This window comes from Anastrepha obliqua, chromosome 4, assembly GCF_027943255.1.
Source record: "Anastrepha obliqua isolate idAnaObli1 chromosome 4, idAnaObli1_1.0, whole genome shotgun sequence".
In the NCBI taxonomy this organism is placed as follows: domain Eukaryota; kingdom Metazoa; phylum Arthropoda; class Insecta; order Diptera; family Tephritidae; genus Anastrepha; species Anastrepha obliqua.
Window position 1 is genome coordinate 121,019,192 of NC_072895.1, and position 22,470 is coordinate 121,041,661.

General features: G+C 34.6%; 1 protein-coding gene across 1 annotated transcript in view; it reads left to right on the plus strand.

Annotated features, from left to right (window-relative positions):
* LOC129246349 (pneumococcal serine-rich repeat protein) overlaps positions 1 to 22,470 on the plus strand; it is a 231,051-nt gene that overhangs the window by 34,996 nt on the left and 173,585 nt on the right. The window contains exon 2 of the mRNA XM_054885099.1: positions 13,974 to 14,019. Within this exon, the coding sequence (XP_054741074.1) occupies positions 13,974 to 14,019 (46 nt within the window). The remainder of the gene's footprint in view (positions 1 to 13,973; positions 14,020 to 22,470) is intronic.

The following is a 22,470-nucleotide window of genomic DNA, read 5'->3' on the forward strand; positions in this document are numbered from 1 at the left end:
TTCGTAATTTAAAAAGCGTTCAAATGAGCCTGAAGCCTCATTAGTACCCAAGCTGCTCTCGCCAAGCTATTTCAGTCGAAGTTCTACAACTCAATCAGTTTTCTTCTGATTTGCTTGAAATTTTTAAACAAAATTGCCAAGGCATTAACCGTTTTAAATATGTAAAAAACGTTAAAAAAAATCGGTCCAGCCTCAATAGTACCAAGCTGCCCTGAGAATGAACCATAACGAAATCGCCATAAAAATGACCATAGTAAGCTGTGTGGGCCTTATAAAAGGGGGTCGCCCAAGGAACACCTGGATTTACACAGTTAGTTACGACACCAAGATCTTTGAACTGAAAGACTGGAGAATGTCTGCAAGGGATCGAGATTCTTGTTCGAAATTATTGAGAGACGGCAATGTTCAATCCGCCTCGTCATACGAACAATGATGACGATGATGATGTGTAATGAGTTAAAGTTTAATACAAAATAAATAAAAAATAGACATTCAATCAACTAAAGTAAAATAGTCAAACTGGTCAAAGTGTCGCACACTTGTATTATTCAGCCTTTAGCTGGCTGAACGTTGATTTCGTTAGGTGTCAGCAAATTCTTCTCCATCTAGTCTAGTGCCAAAACGGATAGAGCTCAAATTCTCTAGCAACACGGAAGCGCGAAAATAAGTAAATGACCAACTGATGAGCCAAACGCAATAAGCGCGCTAAAGTGAAAGAAGCAGACGAGCTCAGACAACAACTCAGCAGCTGTTCAGCAAATATTTTCGCAAACGTAGTCGAAAGTCCATAACTCGATGGCAGGCAACCGTTTAGCTGGCTGTCCTCTCAAATGAGGTGTCATTGCTGTCAGTCAGGGTTCTAAATGATAAAATCACACAGCGGCTGCGGTACAAACAACAAGCAACACAAAAAAATCCAAACATAAGCAAAGCAACACTGCAGAGCACACCTTGGCGCAATCTTGCACTTTTCCAACACACAGCCTGCTGGTGGTATGCGTGCTTGCACACTTGCGCAGAATTTGCTTTCATTAGCTGGATCTCACCGCGATCGCTCAGTAGGTTTGCACGCATGTGCGGTTTTCAATTAAAAAATCACAACCACAAAAGTGGTATACCGCTGCCTGAGTGACTTGGCCAACAGCGGCTCAGCTAACTAGCTGGTAACTCTAACTGGGCTTATGTTGCACAGCTTGAAAGTGCACCCATGAGAGTGTATGTGTGTGTATATGTACTCTGAATACTCATGCACAGATGGGCGTATGTATGTTTGTATTAATTACTAACTATTTGACCGCCTAACATGCCGCTGCCGTTTTGGCCTATTCATTGTGGCTGCAAATATTCAAACAAACAATCTCTAATTTCATAATCAGTGTGTGCGACAACATGCGGAACCACGTTCAAACAACACCAACAAGAAACAACAAAACAACATTAACTTTTACAAGTCGGTTGCGTCAAGTTCGTTGAATTGTTTGCATACGCATGACAGCATACACACATACGTACGTAAATACATGCAAATACACATACACAACCCGATTCGAGTACTCATAGAATGTGCCGCTGCCACAACGTCGCCTTGCAACATGCAACCGCTAAATGGGTTTCTAACTCTGCCGTCAGTTTCCAGTTTGTCTTTTCAATTTTCTAGCTTACCACACACTGTTGCGTTGCTAGTTGACTGTTGGGTGCTAGTTGACTGTTGACTGCATTTGAAGAATTTCACAGATAAAATCATAACAATTTTATCTTAAACTTTATGTCAATTTAGATATAACATATCACGGAACGCACGAGGCAGGTGAGTGTGTTGGTGGAGTAGTACTTGTATGTGCACACAATGGTGTGCTAAGCAATAAAACGGGAAAAGCTGTCCTTTACGCTCACTGCAATCGTTATGGGAAAGTGGAATCTCGAACTTTGCAATTTTTCTATTAATATTCTTTCAGAAAATCAAGTTTTTCGCGCTGAACGCCAGCAAAAATAACCTTAATTCACAAGCGACATTCTTCTATTCACGAAACAAAGCGCCAGTGATACTGAACGAAGTCGCACTTAGACTATTTTGGAATATCAGCTCAGAAGACTTTTATTTAAACAATAAAACAATTAAAACAATAAGTATATCAATAAGTTAATCAATTATATATTCGCCTTTGCTGTTTACAACCTCTTTCCACCTCTCCACCAATTTGTTGGTACCATTCTGCCAAAAATCCTTTGGTTGCTGAGTCAGTTTTTAATGTTTGACAGGGAGCGGAAAAGATGGTAATCGGTCGGTACAAGGTCCGGAGAATGCGGAAGATGCTGAAGGACATCCTTCGAGCTCTTGGAGTGCGGCTTTGACGACTTGTACAACATGCGACCTGGCGTTGTCGTGAATGAGTATGGTTTGACCATGTCGATCAGGTTTTTTTGGTCGAATAGCTTTATTTACGCGTTGTATGTGGGCAATGTAGAGCTCCTTGTTGACCGAGGCATTCTTTTCGAGTATTTCCCAATGTACCATCATGTCCTCTCAGTTCCATCAAACACATATCATGATCTTCTTTGGATGAAAATCTGGCTTGACTCTCGGCCTTGGCGTATCTCCTGGAGCCATCCACTACTTTCTTTGCTGCGTATTGATGTATAGGCACCATTTTTCATTTCCCATGGCGATTTGGTACAAAAAGTGCTGTTTATGACCGCGTCTTGCTCAATGGCGGGCGAGATGCTGAGAAGAAATTTGAAGACGACTTTCTTTGTTTTTTCCTTGATCTCGTGAGGCACCCAGGCTCCAAATTTTTTAGCAGCTCCATTGAATGAAGGTGATTGAGCAATGTTTTATGATCGCAGCTAATTTTTTCCGCCAATTCACGATTGGTTTGGCCACCGTTCTCCATTAAAGGGGATTTGAGACGTTCTTCATCGATTTCAGAAGACCTTCCGCTTCGGAACCCGTCATCGACGACAAGTCGCCATTTTTTGTACTTTGTAAACCATTTTCGTGCTATAGACTCGTCTAATACACCTTCTCCATACACGTCGCAAATGTCCCGGGCTGCTTCGACAGCTTTTTGAGTTCGTTGAAAAGTAAAGAAGAGCAGGTGTTGAATTGTTATTTTTGCCTCCTGGGTATTCCATTTCGAAGGGTCAAAATTAATAAAAAAATTAATTAACTCAATAATTCAATTAACATAGTTTCGTACAGCAGAAATATCACTGTAAATAAATCACTGTAAAATAAAAAAAAGAGCCGAGTCAAAGAGACGTCACTACTGGCGCATATTGAAGTTATGATTAGTTAGTAGTATCTTTTGGAAGAATACACCCCAAGTTTCCACCAGCTCGGTCTATTTCTTTGAGTTTGGCATTCGTTTGAATTGAGGAAGTCGAGTCTTCCTTTTCTATAAATTATTGCAAATACGGTTCCAACTTGTTTCACATCCCCCTTATTCTCTAGAATTGGCATCTTCGGACTAATATTTCTTCCCTAATTTGAAAAAATGGCTGGAGGGAAAGGCCTTTATTGAGACGATGATTTGGACAAATTATGTTATTCGGAAGGGAAAAACAAAAAAAGGGTTTACGCCAAATAATCAAAAAGTATTTATTTTTGCATGGACTTTTCAAAATTTGGCCCACTAACTTTTGCATGTTAGGCAATAGCTGACATCAAGAAATTTTACTGCCTATTTTGTATTTGCCGTAAACAACAGATTTTTGATTTACACTCTGCTAATGAGTTAAAATTTTTCCATCATCAATAAAGAAATAAGAATTAAACAAAAAAAAAAAAGAATAATAAAAATTCGGAAAAATGCACCAAACAGTTTATTTATGCTTTTTTGATGACTTAATCATTAGCCAATGTCGTATGCCACTTGTGCTATTTTTATCATCAATTCCCATTTCTACTTTGGCGATGCCACAAAGTACCAACCTCATTAGCCAAGTGACGCGTGACACAACTACACGTACACATGCACCTCTCTGTGACGTTGCCACCTTTTGCAATATGACAAATGGTGCATAGCAAGTCAATAACGGTCAACCGGTCGCAATCGACGACAGTCGAGCAAATGGTCGACTGCCCAAATGACTTTAACCTACTTTTGGTCTAGCAGCCAGAGTGGATTTCAGCACTTACTACGAATTGAATGACTAAGTGTCTGAAACAGAAGCTTGCAGCTAAACGTACATTCATACCTACTTGTGTGTATCAAGCTTTACGTAACTATCATCTATTTATCTATGTATGTACGTATATATTCATGTGTATGGTACATTAAAGTAAAAGGCAGCTAGTTACGCTGTGGTCCACTTGTGCTCATCGTTAGCCTTCCAAGTTATTGGTTGTGTTTGTTTGTGAATTTCTTATGAGCGCATAAAAAAACTGAGTAGATGTTGTTCACCTTCTTTTTGCACATCTTGTAAATGCGGTAATTTGTTGCAACATTTTTACTGATTCTACCATTTTTAGGAAGTTCATGATTGCGCAAGGTGGCAGATCAAAAAACAGAGTTGTAGTGGAAATATTTTATATGAGGAGTAGATGAAAATTTCTTGCTCTTATGCTTATAGATGTCCAGGGTTATTATTTTTTCCAATTTTTTTAAATGCAGCTAAACTGAAACATAGGCACTTGCCCTAATCACTATTAATGCGTACCCCTATGATTGCTTCTCATACATACGAAGTTGCAAAATTAGAAACAGACCACCATTTTTTTATAAAAATATAATTCATACTACAACATAAACCATATTACGCATAGTTTCGAAGTTTTTACAATATTTTTCAAAATTTTTTAAAATTGAAAAAGAAAAAAATCCAAAATCGTTTCAAACTTTCAACTTTTTTATCAGAATTTTTAAAATGTTTTTAGAAGCAGTTTTACAGCTCATTGGATTTGTTTTGTTACAGTAATTTAAAAAAATATATATATCAAAACCGTATGAAGCGTTTCAGTTTTCAATCAGAATTTTTTTAGAAGCAGATTTACACATAATTAAAAAACTCGTATCAAAACTTTTAACTTTTTGATCAGAACTTTCAGAATTTTTCCAAGTATGCAGTTTTACTGCTCATTGGATTTTTTCTTGTTTTTTAATTTTTTAAAAGTATTTTCAAACTCGTATCAAATTTCAACTTTTTAATCAAAATTTTCAAAAGCAGTTTTACAGTTCATTGAATTTCTTTTTTTTTAATTTTCAAAAAGCTTTTCAAAATCGTATCACACTTTCAACATTGTAACCAAAATTTTTAGAATTTTTCTAGTTATGCAGTTCAATAGCCCATTCAATTTTAGTCTAACACAGTGCAAATTTCAAGTGACTATAAAATTGTTGACAACTTTTTTTCCGTCCGAATTACATGCTCGATTTTTTTGCATGGAAGAAAAAGCTTAGTATCGACAAAGAAAAAAACTTTAAAGAATCTGCTGTATTTTGCACTCACTTAAAGCTTTGTGTTTATTATACTAAAATTAAAAGGGCTATAAAACTGCGAAGGAAGCTTTAGAGTACAGGCTGTTGTTGGAACATTGGGAAGGCAGCACTTGGCTCAGTAGTGAGTTCTCCAAGAAACTTAACTGCTTTCTTATTAAGTTTTTAAAGTACATTATAACCTGCATAACCTTCGCAATAATGATCTTGACACTGCTGAACCATCTTCCTTCAAATGTGTCTTTTATCATAACCATTTTTCAAATAAATTATTTTTAGTGGTATCAAAATCATATCTGGAAATTTTCTTATCCGTTGTATCATGACTTTCCAATTGCTTTGGGCAGAAACTTAGCAAAGAGTGGCGCTGCATTACAGGAAATATCATTACAATTATTGATTTATTTACTTCACTTTGAATGTCATAAGCTTTCAGTGCAGCTTAACTATGAATAGCAATACGGACTTTTAAAAGTTGAGCAGTGCTATTTTCTAGAAGGATAGCTACTACTCTGATGCAAGGCTCTGCATATCAAATTCTTTCCGATCTAGCAAACGCTTTGGCCGTCTGTCCTGAATAGAGACTGGACCCGATTTCGCTATCCATTTTAGTGTCATCGCTATAGAGAGCAATACCAACTAATCCTGTTAGGAGATGTGCGTCTCAATCTGTCTTGATCGAAAGCGGTACAGGAATTTTGGTACTTAGTACTCATATAAGTCTCAAAGCGCGGTAAGGCGCCCTTTTTTATTTCTTCAGTATTGCATACGCCTAAAGCTAGCCAAGCTTCTGACTGCTCTTCGCCTAAAAACTCTTTTTGCGACTTTACCGTTAATGTAAAGTTTCAGTCTTTCATAAACGTTCGTAAAATACGTTTTTCTGAAACTTCTGCTTTGCGCATTTCATATCGTTACTTGGGCAAATAAGTTGCTTATACAAATTTTTAATTTTTTTATTCCATATCCCATAAAAAAATCCCCTCTTCTTGGTTACTTTCCCTACGCCACTGGCCGCAAACAAACTCACTACTTTCTTAATGTCTTTCGCATTCCTTTGCTTCAAAAATATTTTGCAACGTTTCTTTTTGTTATTGTTTCCTTGTTGCATCGAATGTACTTAGTTACCTCACCAACGATTTAGTACTTCGAGCTTAGTTGCTATTTGAACTTTGCTACTTGAGCTTTGAGGAATTTGTGTTAAGAAAATGTGGACAAAAAATTTAGTTTCCTAATATTTGGAGTTCTAGGATTTTATATTTTATATTTTATGTTTTATATTTTATATTTTATATTTTATATTTTATATTTTATATTTTATATTTTATATTTTATATTTTATATTTTATATTTTATATTTTATATTTTATATTTTATATTTTATATTTTATATTTTATATTTTATATTTTATATTTTATATATTTTATATTTTATATTTTATATTTCGTATTTTATATTTTATAATTCATATTTTATATTTCAACGTGCAGGAAACATTTCCCTTATCTGGGTTCCTGTGCACAAGAATATAGAGGGAAATGAAATTGCCGATGAGCTTGCCAGGAAGGTGGTCCGCATTGGTGGTATCAAAATGGCACGTAAGTGCTACATGTAGTGCAGCTGGGGTACTCTTGTCATCTAACCTACCTACCTACCTATTTATATTTTATTTTATTTTATATTATTTTATATCTACATATATTTTATTTTCTTTATCAGTTATTTCTTCAATTATTATAGCCAATTTAATTTCAAAAGTCATAAAGCAATTCACATAAGGAAAAAACTTTTATAAAGTCTTACTTGTGCAACACTATTCTTCCTATGTATGTATGTGTATTTTCCCTTCACTGTGAAAGCTAAACATGTCCTATAAAAAGTGAATTTCTAATGCACTAAAATTTGTTGCCGAATAGTTCTTTCATTAGCGAGAAAGCCAAAAAATAAAAAAAAATATTTTAAGTAGAAGAGAAAAACCAACTTGTTTCATTTCCCAGGAGAAAAGTGTATTTTTTTCAACAATAATGTCAACGATAAACTGAAAGAATAATTAATTATTAAAATCATCTGCATTAAATATTACGGTGCAAAAGAGGGACAGTAAGAAAGTTTGAATTACACAGGAAATGAAAAAGTAGATAAGTGGTTAAGCTTTACAGGCGCCAAGAAGCAAAACCTCGACTTTCCTCACGCTTGTTAAGTTTGTTAACATGGAAATGGACTCTAATTGTATCTAATTAATTTCCACACTACAGAGAAACTGGTTGGGCAACAAATTGAATTTCCCCTATATACTTTGCCATGGAAAAGAACAGCACAGGATGAGGAGAGTTGGAAAAGTAAAGAAAGTAAAAAAAAAAATAGGGAGCATAGGGGTCAAAAAGTAGCAAAGAAATGCTTACTAAAACAACAAATTTAATTGTCACGCAGTATAGCAGCATTTTAGGCGTTTAAGTGCTTTAGAAGGGGTAGCAAGAGGAAAATACATTTTAAGTGATATGGCATTATTAAGCTAATTACACTGGTTTACAGCCAAAATGCACCAGAGACGCCGTTATGAAATTCCTATGTAAAATCACCGTCTGATTCCGAAAATCAAGGTTATTTTTTATTCTATGGTAACGTTTTTGAGATATTTACGAATTACCGTTATTTCAAAAAAACAAAAAATTGGGCCCACTTAATCATATATATCTCGAAAACGAATTGAGCGATTCCAAAACCGTTTAAAGCTTTTAAAAGGTAATAAAATTTCCTATAAACTGTGTGTAAAACACTTTTTGCTAGACCCTGCAGATTCAAAGATAACGAACTATCATAACGGATTTTTTAAATTTTTTTAGTAAAAATATAAAAAAAGTCGTACTTTGAGAGAAAGGATCTCGAAAACTTTTTACTTTTTCGTGTATTTTTTGTTTTCACTCTAAGCTCTGTTTTATTACAAAAAAAATAAACTTTGATTAAACAAAATCGATGAACTAATACAAAAGTTACAAGCATTCAAGTAAATATATCCATATAGTAAAACTTAAGTACCCTACAAATAGTAGCATATGTACATATGATTCTGTCATATGTACATATGATTCTTAAACTATCTATTTAGGCGACATATGAAATTTATTACACCAATGAAGAGGAGGGAACCAACTTGCCATTCAACGGACTGCTATATTTGTACTACAAAAGTATTTGGGGTTGGAAAGTCAAGAAAAGTAACCTATGCGAGCGTATCCACAGTGTCATTACCAGAACTAAATTCAACGGAAGCTACATTGCCAGAATCAAATTTAACTTTAGTTTCGGCTCCAGTTTCATTGTCAACAGCTGATTACGCGGCATCATGTTGTACTGAATTGCAAACGGAAAACGAAAGAAACCCTTTGTCACAAGCACAACTCAATGATTGGATAAGGGATTTGGAATTGTCAAAAGAAAAGGCCGAACTACACGCCTCTCGTATGCAACAATTTAAATTTGTTTCATCCGATGTTAAGGTAACATATTATATGACTCGTCACGAACAATTCTCCCAGTTCTATACGAAGAAGGACAGTGTTTGTTATTGCAAAAACATTGCTGGTCTATTTAAACAGTTTGGTGAACCATATGATTCAAAAGAGTGGCGATTGTTCATAGACGGCAATTAATTAAGTTTAAAGACCGTATTATTGCATATTGGCAACCAAAAGCCATCTATCCCGATCGCGCATACAGTAAATACGAAGGAAACATATGAGACAATGCAAAAATTGCTTGAATTAATTAAATACGAAGAACATGATTGGAAAATATGTGCCGATCTAAAAGTCGTTGGAAAGCTATGTGGTATACAACCTGGATACACAAAATACTGTTGCTTTCTATGCAAATGGGATAGCCGAGCACGTCAAGACCACTACATCATAAAGGATTGGCCAGAACGAATCGCGTTTCAAGTTGGGGTGGATAACATAAAATACTCATACTCCGCTCCACATCAAGCTCGGCCTTATCAAAAACTTTGTCAAGGCTTTGGACAAAGAAGGCGAAGCTTTTCATTATTTGAAAACAATCTTTCCACAGATTTCAGAAGCAAAAATAAAGGAAGGGATTTTTGTGGGGCCGCAAATAAGGAAAATAACGGCCAATACCCATTTCAAAGAACTATTGTCACCAGTGGAGGCAGCGGCGTGGGACTCTTTTGAAAAGGTCGTTACTTCTTTTTTAGGCAAACACAAAAGTCCTTCGAGCTGGTAGAGAACGATTTAATCAAAAACAAAATCTTGGCGACGAAAGTGACGAGCATGGCGAAAGGTTTCACCAGCAAATGAAAATGATTGAAAGTCGGTATCAAGGATTCTGGGATGTCGCTATGATGGGTGACTACTGTTGGTTTCTCATAAAAGAAACCGATCCTTATATAAATAAGCGTCAAAACAAGACACATAACTTTTTCAATTATAAAATAAGATCATAGAGTTAAGACAGAATACATACAGTACATATGCTATTATTTGTAGGATACTTAAGTTTTACTATATGGATATATTTACTTGAATGCTTGTAACTTTTGTATTAGTTCATCGATTTTGTTTAATCAAAGTTTATTTTTTTTGTAATAAAACAGAGCTTAGAGTGAAAACAAAAAATACACGAAAAAGTAAAAAGTTTTCGAGATCCTTTCTCTCAAAGTACAAATTTTTTTATATTTTTACTAAAAAAATTTAAAAAATCCGTTATGATAGTTCGTTATCTTTGAATCTGCAGGGTCTAGCAAAAAGTGTTTTACACACAGTTTATAGGAAATTTTATTACCTTTTAAAAGCTTTAAACGGTTTTGGAATCGCTCAATTCGTTTTCGAGATATATATGATTAAGTGGGCCCAATTTTTTGTTTTTTTGAAATAACGGTAATTCGTAAATATCTCAAAAACGTTACCATAGAATAAAAAATAACCTTGATTTTCGGAATCAGATGGTGATTTTACATAGGAATTTCATAACGGCGTCTCTGGTGCAGAAAAAAAGTTGAAATTTGTGATCCAGTGTTATCTATTATTAGCAAAATAGAACGGTGACTTTTGACTTTTTTAAATAGGCCAGGTGAAGAATAACGCGATGTGATGGTAGTATTTGTAGGTTATGGAGTAATTAATTTAAGTGAACTTAAAGGACACTGCGCTAGGATTTTGAAATTTATTTTTTGGACAAAGGTATTTGATAATCGAACTTGCTTAACTGGGACTTGGTAAATTCAATGGCACCCCCTGTTTGTGACAGTTTGGCTTCAGTTTTAGAGATAACGGCATTTAAAAGTTTTTTGTAAGCTATATGTTAGAGTCATCCGATCTTGATGCTTTTCAGTAATAACTGAGATTACATTAAACAAAATTTCTGCACAGAATTTTTGCAGAATAGCCTTGAAATTGAAAATCCATTGACCAGGTATTCGCTATACGCCAAGTCTTGAAAAATACGCATGAAAGGCGAATCGACACACATCAACACCAGGAAAATGAGTTGTTTATATGCCGCGAAATATAAATTTGGTTTTCTCGCAAAGGCAAGGATACCTATATTAGCAATTTATAATTTTTATAGTAAACCCTACATATGCATATATAAATGTAGAGGAGGACTAACGGAGCCGGACTAAAACGATTTTGTATATAGTCCCTCAGCAGCATTCACTTGCCCGTTGTCCGATAGAATAAGCATGGAAATATAAAATATAAGAATTTTTCTTTTCATATTAGCTGCTATAATTAAAGAAATGAAAAAACTCATAATATGCATGCATATACATATATATTTTTCCCGATGTATATACAATTATTTGGTTGGGGGAAAAATTTTATATTGGAGATTAAAAATTTCAACAACTAAACGCTTTTAAATATCTAAAATACCGCCAAACTACGTAAAAAGCAATAAATATTGTCATTCACTGTGCATTCTCTCATCTTGCCCTACCTTGAACGTAATTTCATAATGGCGCCACTGCAGTGGCAATACTGAGCAGAAGCACAGAGAGGCATACACACACATACATACATACACAAAATTTTTTGAATAAGCCATTCTAAGAAAATTCAAACATAAATTTCACATTTTTAAGCGCGGAAATGAAAATGTGTAAATCAATGCATTTTCAGCAATAAATTAGGAGGAAATCGGCTGAGGCTGAGGAACAACAATAACGGCAACAACAAACGACTATGTGCGCGCACTCCGCAACACTGCGGGTGGCTGGACCGGCTTTGTTGTGAGTAGGTTCCACAATACACAGCCAACTAACTGTACTTGAATATACTTGTATTCATTTGTATGCGTGTATGCATGTATGTATGTGTGTGGATAGAAACGACGCTGTGCTTTCCGCAGTTTTATCTCCACCAAATATCACAAATCCGTAAATCTATGTTACGGAAATGATTTCTTGTCGTTTGTTAATGACAAGTTTGTAGAAAATGAAGGTTTTTTGTGACACTTGGATTTTACTAATTAAATGATAAATGTTTGTATACGAAAAACGTTTCTTCTGGTGGTCGGGCGCTTATAACAGAAATTCACAAAATAATAAATTACTACTTCGTATTTTAAAGTTAAGTAAATATGCCAGAGTGCTTTGGTATTAAATAAAATATTTTTACACAAGGTGGCGCAAAATTAATCCCCCAATTTTGTTTTTCAATAACTTTTACTAAATACAAAACAAAAATGATATTGAGTGATGGAAGTTTTTATTTTTACCGTTTAGTGCGCAAAAAATGTATTATAATCAATAATTACACAGTGCAACAAAATGGGGAAAAAATGTTTTCCTGGGGTCTCATAGAGTATTTCTGATCGTTTATATATATACATATAATTGGCGCGTACACCCTTTTTGGGTGTTTGGCCGAGCTCCTCCTCTTATTTGTGGTGTGCGTCTTGATGTTGTTCCACAAATGGAGGGGCCTACAGTTTTAAGACGATTCCGAACGGCAGATATTTTTTTGAGAAGCTTTTTCATGGAAGAAATACATTCGGAGGTTTGCCATTGCCTGCCGAGGGGCGACCGCTATTAGAAAAATGTTTTTCTTAATTTTGGTGTTGCGCAGAGATTCGAACCTACGTTCTCTCTGTGAATTCCGAATGGTAGTCACGCACCAACCCATTCGGCTATGGCGGCCGCTGATAGTTTATGGAAAATAAGAAGGCCCGTATTTCACAAAATATATGTGTCAGTATTTTTTTGTTAATTTCATGCCACCTGAAAGTTTACAGTTCTTAGTTTATATGAAATTTTACCTATAATATAGAAAACCCGCTTGATAGTTTTCGATTTATAAGCAACACTCTCAAAATCTTACTACTTAAATGGAAGTTCAACATTCATAGTTGTGCACAGTTTTTCCATCTCAATTTGAAGCGGACTACGACTTTCGCCTGCCCACCGCTTTGCTTCCACTCTCATTTTGTTGCATTGCGTTGTTTGGTGAAATATGTGGCATTGGCCTTAATCTTTTTTGATTCAAAGCGCATTAAAATTCATAACAAAAGCTGAGGCTACAAGTTGGCGCAAAATTAATCACCCTATCAGAAAATGTATAGTTTGAGCAAATCTCGTCGTAGTTAAATAAAAACAGCTGCAGTATACAAATAGACAAGCAATGGAGCGCGTAAAGGTCACAATAAAGAAATCCATTACTCAAAATCATTTTTTTTATTTATTAAAAAAGTTGTTCAAAAACAAACTTGGATGATTAATTTTGCGCCAAAAAGGGCCAATAATGTCAACTCTCTAAACCCACACCAAACTGTCAAGCGCTGTTTATGTATTGTCTCTTAAGTGATTTGATCTCCTACTGCACCAATTTAGCATGCAAACGAATTTTCAATTATTTTCAATAAACGTACATTGTTTGTATGGTTCCGTTCCGCAAAGGCTTGATTGACTACCAACAGCGAAAAGAAAAAGTTGACAGTGACAAAATAATAAATGATTAATAGAATAAACCTGCGTTGGGACCACCGTGAAGCAGTTCTATAGAACGGTAATAAAATTGAAAAACGCCTACTGCCCTTTTAAGTACCTTTTATTTCCAATTTCATTTGTTTCATTTTCGAATACCTCTATGAGATTATCTTCAAATTCATAGAATGTTCCGTGCAACTTAAGGCCACTTAAATCTAACAACAAAAAAACTATTAACCCAAGCGAATACCGCGAACGCGCTTATCTCATTACCTTAATACCGAATAGGATTTATAGACATGCAATAATGCAATTAATAGTAGTTAACTAACTTTGCTTGTCAATATGTATTTTAATCGAGTTCGTTAATCAATCTGGCAAGTGACTGAGACTGCTCAAGCAGGGCTGTTGCTATTTTTATAAAATTCCAGGAACTGTAGGGGTTTTCAAGTGATTTAGGGCGCTTTCCTGTTGTATAAATGTTTACTATAAAATTTAATTTATTTTATTACCATAATAAAGTAATAAAAGTATTTAACATGGATTTATAAAACGAATTTAATGAGAAATTTATATTTTGTTTTGATTTTTCTTGCAGGTTACCACAGCTTACGGTCTATGCCAAGATTATTTACCTCCTGATGGTAAGTGAATTTTTTCATAAGAAATAATATACGAGCGTTGCCTTTTATTTATATTTTGCGCCCAATAATGAAAACACAGTCAAAATTTATTAAAATAGCTTTCCTGTTTTTTTTTTAATATTCTGCCTGGAAGTCAATACACCTCTGCATTTATTTGACCTAATTTTCAAAGAATTTTTGCCACTCAGAAAAAGATCCCTTCAAACCGACCTGTTTAAAGGTTTTTAGGAATTTCTTCAGGTGTAGAAATAAATTACCTCGCATTTTATTTTTGATGTTTAGGAACGAAAAACAATCATTAGATGCCAAATTAGGGCTGCAAAGCTATGACCCATTGATTCTCTTTGAGTGCTCAAAAACTCTCCTATGTGAGCCGATACGTAAGAGTTCGCATTGTTCTGGTGAAGGATGATTGGGCGTCGGCGGTTGACTTTCATTAATTCTCCGAAACTTTCTGGGAGAAAATAGTTTTGTACCTCGCAGAATTGATTGATTTAAGTTTCTCTTCTGGTACAGTTGCGACAAGACCAGATTTTCCATAAAAGCAGGCGAGGTGCAAGCCCTTTTGGAACACCCAAACCACCGATTGCTGTTTTGGTTCCGCCTCATGTGCAAAGTTCCAAGATTCGTCATCTGTTATAGTGCCCTAGACGTCCTTTGAACCAATAAATTCAACCGTTCTTCAATATTTTTTTACATCAATCGAAACGAGCTCTTTTTGATCAAATCTTCTTGACGACTAAATTTTCATGCAACGTTTAATGTATGCTGGTACCACTAATGTCAGTGGAATTGGGGCAATTGATAACGCCCAACATCGGTTATTTCTGGCACAACAACCGTTTTTGGTTGGCCTTTACGAAATTCAGCCTACAAAAAATATGTCTATAGACCATAGAACCGCTACCATACACACATACGTGCAAGAGAATTCAAATTTAGAATATTTTAATTTTTTTTGTTATGCTAGGATACTTAACTCCAACATACGCTGACCTTATCATCCATCTAGCTTTTGATGGATCTTAAGACGCTTTGGTGTGCTTCGTAAATTTTGGCTATAGAAAAATTAGTTTCTGTTGGCCATACACCTGACTTGCACACTCTGCGACTTTTACTGTTCGAAAAATTAAAAAAAAACCGGAAATGGATTGAAATTTTCTGATTTTTAGGAAGACATAAATCGCATCGCTGGAGGCAAATTAAGAATCGCATTGCGGATTGCCAAGCGCTGGCAAAAGTGTGTAGTTCTTTCTTATGAATAAACATGTATTTTTCCAATGAAAAGTGAGGCAAGCAATAGCCATCCTTTGTTGTTGCAACTGAAGCCTTCTTCTCTTCGAAGAGTTAACTAAAATATGGCCCAAAGTTGAAAAAACTTTAAATCGAATTTCAACAATTTTAAAATCGTCCTGCTGGACATTAAACGCAAAATATCTCTATAACAAATTCAATTTTTTTTTATATTAAGGTATCAGGTCAGTCCATAAATTCGTGCGTTTTTTAAAGGATGTTTTAAAATTAATAAAAACAGATGCTTAAAGTATTTATTAACCAATAATAAATTTTTGATTCCCTGCTCGACAAATTTTTTGTCCTTGGAGCCAAAGTACGCTACATAATCATAGAAATAAATTATCTTATTATTTTATATTATTTTATCAATTTTCTTCCTCTCTTTTTAGCTTCTCGGCCACTTCCGTTTTGCCAGTCATTGCCTTTATCGCTAATTTTTTTATTATACGTTTTCCAATTCCCCTAATGAGTTCATATTCTTTATTTATATTTCATTTTTATTTATTATTTAAATGCATTTCTTTGTATTTATTTTGTCAGCTTTTATTTCTCCCTCTCTCTCTAATAAATATTTGCAAATGATCGTAAAAGTTAATTTGTACGCTAATTAAATTATTATGTATTTATTATTTGCTTGCATGTACCTGTAAGGTATTTGTTTACCTTTTTTATAACGCAGGCGCATACAAAATTAAAAACAAAACAAACAATTATTTACCCATCAGTATGTGTCGTACACTGTGTGGCTGTTTATGGACAAATTGTTGACATTTTTTGAATTCCAATAGCGACTGCATGTATGAATGTTAGAAATTTCCCAATAAACAGCAAATGCGTATTCAGTGACTGAGTCATGATACAAAAAAGAAGGCAGTTTCATTACTGCTATTTTTTGATTGAAAGCAGATTTCTGGCATTCCTCCAGATGTCAACATTAAGCCCAGCTTTGTTACATTAAAATTTTCCGAGAAGAGGAAAATTTTAGGAAATAGTTTGGGTTTAATACAAGAATGAAATTTGTAAAATAAAATAAAATCCACTGTTGATAGTTTGCTTTTTTAAAAACCACTTAGTCGATTTATTGTAAACAAATGTATACAGCATGTAAAGTAAGATTAAACCATGTTTTGAGCACATGTTCCGAAGCCTTTTATATGTACGAAAATTGTCAACATCGCATGGAAAAAAACAAGCTATAACTTTCACTTTATTTAAAATTGAATGGGCTATAAAACTGCGTACCCAGATTCTTGCTGCAAATTTTAAAATTTAATTGGACATTATCTTAAATTTGTGAATTTTGTTCAAAATTTGGAACTTTGGTATATACAATTGTTATCTCTTCTTTATTTCATAATTAGATGAAAATATAGATTTATTTTTCCGTAGTAGGGAATGGTAGTATGAAATGTCACAATCTGTTTAATCGTCAAGTAGTTAATATGGCGGGCCAAAAGTGAAAACTACAATATTTCTCGCTTATAAAATAAGTACTAAGCAAATGTAGCAAAATTGCACCCATATAAATATACAGAAAAACTCACCATGTTAGTATCCTCCTTACAAGCACCAAAAAATTGGAAACTTTTCCGCTTATATCATAGTACCGAAATTTAATTTTACATTAATCTTTAAAATAAATTTATGCTTGAGAATAATTGATTGAACAGTCCTTTTTCGGCCCGCCGAAACGAGAGGACGAGACTTTTTGAAACTGCTACCTAACGAACTCGTACATAGTATAAATATTTGGGGTCCAAGGCATTAACCAGTATAATCAGTATTACTGCTTATTGAAAAGTCCATGCAAGAGAGAGATGACATTACTGGCGCATGAGTAGCGCCTCTTTGAAGAACATACACCAAGTTTCAGTCCGATCGATGCATTTCGTTTTATTTGGCATACGTTTGAACAGAGAAAATCTACTAGTTTTCCTTTTCCATCACGGCAACGCACCAGCTCACGCTTCAGTAGTTACGGTCGCAAAGTTGTTTGACATCCCTCATACTCTTCAGACTTGGTGGGCTCGGATCCTTCGCAACATTCGGATCTAACTTCATTCCAAATCAAGTTCCCACAAAAATTGTTCATGGGATTATTGCGTCAATATATTTTTAAATGTCAAAGTAGTTGTTTAATATTTGTATTTTTATTTTTTCTATATTTAATTAATTTCATGTGTACCTGCGTGTACTTGAACTTCGCACTTAGGCTGTATATGAATTGAGTGTTGCGTTTTTACATTACAAGCAAGTTTTAAAGTGATTATTCATAGCTTTGTGATACGAGTGTGACAGTTATTTTTCACATTATTATAACACTTGCATATATAGGATAGTCAATACTGTTAGGAAAACAAGCTCCTACAGCTTTTTAAGTACATCGGTCAAGAAATAGTCGAGTAGTAGTTTAACATCAAAATTTCCTCCTCTTCTTCTTCTTCTGTGTTTATTTACGATTTGATCTTGTTTACTATTTATAACAGTTATGGGCTATTTATATTCCATTTCATATATTTTATTATATTATGAAATTAGTTTTGCACATTAACAGATCCCGACGTCCCGCACTCATGCAAGCGTTTTGGCAGCCTTCCGAGTGGTCTGCGGTTAATGCTTAGCGTATAAAACTTTCATCTACTCAAAATTAGACCCAGATCTATCCGCTACAGTAGTTAAATAGTTGCTTAAAATTTCAAGTAACCGAAGTGCTATGACATATACCAATATAGTTACACGACGGAGTGCATGAAGATTTGTTTTTTTTTATTAACAATGTTTTTTTTCGGTTTTACAGTTTTCATATACCATAAGAAGGCAATTTAATATTATATAATAATTTTTTTTTTTGCAGACCGTCTTGTCTTTTTGCTTCCTTCTTCATTTATATATGAAATATAGTAAAACAAGTCGTAAAAAAATATTATGTAAAATCCAAGTCATTTTTAGCCGCTTAATGCTTCGACTTATTGGACTAAAATTTCATGAGCCACGCATTCGAATTTCTTTAAATTTTGTATAAAGTTTGAAAGCTCGAATTGTATGGTTTTGGTTAAAGAATGAGAATATGAAAAAGAAAAAGTAATAAAGAAAAATGCTAACTCGAAAATTATTCGAAATATAAAAAGAGGTCCATGCTCTCAGTTATGCTCGCCGCTGTATGCTGGAGTTGATAAACGCACAAGACACACGCCACAAATAGGAGGAGAAGCTCGGGTAAACATCTAATAGAAGTGTACGCGCTAATTATTTGTTTATTTTATTTTTTATAATATCCAGCCAGATAAAAAAAATCCGTGAATCGTAGCAAAATGAAACTTTTTCCAACTAAATAATTAGTTTCTCTGTGGGGTCTAGGTAAGCACATTTTTAGTATAAGTTAAATCAGATAATCCCCAAAAATCATATAAAAAGCATGAGCTGAAAGTAGATCCATTAATGGCTTCAAAGTATAGATACGTACAGTATCCTCTACTACCGAATATCCAACAGCCGTCGTATGTTTTTTTGACTAGTCACTATTTCAAATACTTTATTTTCCAACAACATCTCAACCAATATTTACATCTTCATGAAAAGAGTTACGTAGAGACAGACGCGTATTTCATATGCGCACAAGCGCCAGGCAGTTATTGATTTAAGTTTGACGGTAAACAGCCTGTAGACAAAGAGTGTTTAGTTTTCAATAGATGAATGCATAATTTAAAATTTAAAAAATGTAAGAAAAAAATGTGTCAACTTTTATCAAAGCGGATGTGTTGCTTATAGCAATTAAAGGAAAAATAGGAATATTTAGCATAGATGTATCTAACTGGGCAAGAAGTCTTACATAAATGGCACTTCAAGGTGGCGTAAAATTATTCATCGATTTTTGTTCTCGAATCACCTTTTTACAAAATAAAAAAAGTTGAATATTCTAGGTTTGTCCTGAAAAAAAATTCGGTATTAAGTTTTTACTTGCCGGGATATATTTTTGTTTTTAACGCTTTTCCAAATTTTTAATAAAGATACCTCTAATAAAGGGTGTGTTTTGATGTAATAAAAAGGAGAAAAAATTAAGATTGGGCCTAGACAAACTCTTTCAAAATCATTCACGAGCAAAGAAAATCCCTACTGTGCGTCGCCAAGTTTTCAAAAATAAAAATAAAATCTGCATAGGAAAAAATAGACTTTTCCGTAAATTTGGTATAGTCGAGCCCCTGCTTCTATTTCTGGTATACGTCTTGATGTTGTTCCACAAATGGAGGCACATACAGTTTTAAGATGACTCTGGACGGCGTTTTTTATGACGATCTTTTTTCATGGCAGAAATATACTTGGACTCGAGGATCGAAAAAACTTCTTCCATCATTTTGCTGTTTCATGCACGGAAATTCGAACCTACGTATTCCCGAAGGGCAATCGCGCACCAACCCATTCGGCTACGCCGGCCGGCGGTTAGCGTCCAGCCGTACAGTTACGCCTGGAAAATGTTCGCAATACGTTTCATATAAGCGCTGCATTTAAATAAAAATTAATTTTTATTGCCTAAGATATGTCTGTACTTGTATCGTGAACGCGTGTTATTTGGGGATCATCTATCTATGCCAAATTGATTAAATTGATATCAACGCCGTATTGGCGTACCTAGGCACCTACACGAGTACTACGGGAATTAGTTATTGAACTGTGACGAGTCACAATCGCATACTATAATGACAGTTGTGAATTTTTTTAATGTGATTAATTAATGTGATTTACTTAAACAAAATAAAATGGGTACTAGCTGAACGTCCTTGACTTTCTTTTTCGCAAATATATTTGTAAATAACAACAGAGTTAAATTTATCAGTGACCACAAAATAATTGAGACGAAAATTCGTGGGGCTTGCGAAATAGCTACAAATTGGTTTTGTGCCCATAAACGATGGGACACGAAGCTTCGGTAGCCACTCCAGTACGAGTAGCAGGTAAAAGTGAACTGTATACATTTTTACTTCTGTAGTTAACGAAAAGACTGGCGCCAGTCTGTTTTATTGCATCGATTGGCGATTACTTAAAGACACATACATACGTACATACCTATAATGAGTAGCTACTGCCACCGATTGACTCATCAATAGTCACTCTTGAATGCCATTTCAATTTTCGTTTTCTTCTATCAATTTTTTTTGTTTTCATTTAATGTTTTTCAATTTATTTCATGATTTCGATTATGACTGGGGTATCAACTCTTTCAATTTGCCACTGTTGTAATTTCAAGTAGCACTTCCTTTGATAAATATGGCTGCAAAAATGCTGTAAAAGTTATTTTCAGTTATACTAATACTCCTCTTATGTCAGGCGCATTCCATTGTTAATGGCGAACTGCATGGAGCTAAAACAAAATGAAATTACAAATAAACATTTCTGAAAATAGATCAAAAAAAGTAGTTAAAGCATTTTGTAAGCGCCTTCTTTCCGTAGATGCTAAGCGAATTTACGCCTCATTCATTCATCAGTTCAAAAAGACTGTTATTGTGGAATTAATCAGCAAGTACCGTATACTCAAGTAGCTGAGCGATTAAATTACATAGCTGTAAGAAATATATTGGGTAGGCTAAAAGGTGCGGTAAAAAAATCTATGAAAATTCTTTGTGTTTTTTAATGCCATATGTGCATAAAAAAATCAATTGTGTCCGTATAGATCTACTAACTTTTCTATACTAAAAGCTAGACGAAAAGCATTGAGCAGGACTTGATTGAATTCAAATTTTCCCCATTAAGAGAGTTTGGAAATAGAGAAAATAAATCAAGATTGTTAGAAGATATAACGCTAGAAAAGATTAGTATATTGAAGTTACAAAATTGGCGTAACTTTGCCGTGGCGGAAATGAGGATAAAAAGTGCAAGACTAGCTCCGAAAAGAGAGTGCCAAAATAGCCAGCGATCGTAAAAAAATGGAAAGTTAGGTAAAGTTCATGTAAAATGGGAAGATGATTGGAAAGATAATAAAAAGGAAAAAAATGTTTATAAACCAAAAACTCAGCAATTGCCTAATTTTTTGTTTGTTTCTTTTCAAACTTCTTGCATAGAGAGTTTATGGGTCGTTGACTATGTCCACATGCAGATCTCTGTGTGTGCCGTCGTTCCGATCAGTCCAAGGTGCTTTAACGATATTTAGGAGAGAGGGCCGAAAGCGGTATAGCGGTCTACGCAACCTTCTGTGTCCTCGCAACCGTAAGAATAAATTATAATCCAGTGTGTAAGATCCGGACTAAAGTGAATCCATCGAAATTGAGTTCGCTATAGTAGCCGATCGTATTTTTTCCATTAGATTTACTGGTTGGAATGCCAATATCTTATTTGTTCGTTTATATTCTCTTTGAAGTTTATGGCGATTCGACTTGATCCGGAAAATAAAAACTGCTTTGTTTCGTTTGAATAAAACCTTTTTCCACCATCCATTTCTTCAAATGGGAGAACAAATAGGTGGAGTCAAGCGAGGCAAGTCTGGAGAATAGATTGGATGTGAAACAAGACTTTTTAAATTACCCTCGTATGATGGAGGCAGCAAAATTTTTCACCCAAGCTTCCCCAACTTTTGTACCCTCATCGAAGATGTGTGTGGTTTTAAGGGCTTAACCATCCGAAGGAAAATTGTGAGAGGAACTTATACTTCGCTCTTTGTCATTGCAAACGTAATTTAACATATTTTATGAGCAAAAAATTAGTTCATTACCATTTCAATTTCACTTTCGTGGTCACAAGCGAAAGCACAAAACGCGAGCTCAAGTGCATACCATTTTTAAACACTCCGCAATACATTCCTTGGCCAAATGTCAGCACACTCAGATTTGAGAAGATTCTGCGCACTTCGTCAAAGATCTTTTCCACATATTTTTGTTGTATGTGATCCAGTTCTCGCCATCAGTAATCTCTTTCGGCCTTGACTCGACTTCATTAAATTTCAGCAGAGTTACTCAGTTTGAAATAATGTTGATAAAACTCCTTACTGCTAATTCATGTAGCATCCACGCAGGCATTTTGTCCGAAATCATACAAAAACATAAAAATAAAAAAATTGCTAAGATATGCAAAATGTAGAAGTTTTTGTTAAAGTGCTTAGTGTTTACTTTTCTTTTTCTCGCTATAGTGTTATCAGCTTTGTTCGAGCATATAGTAGTGCATCGGCAA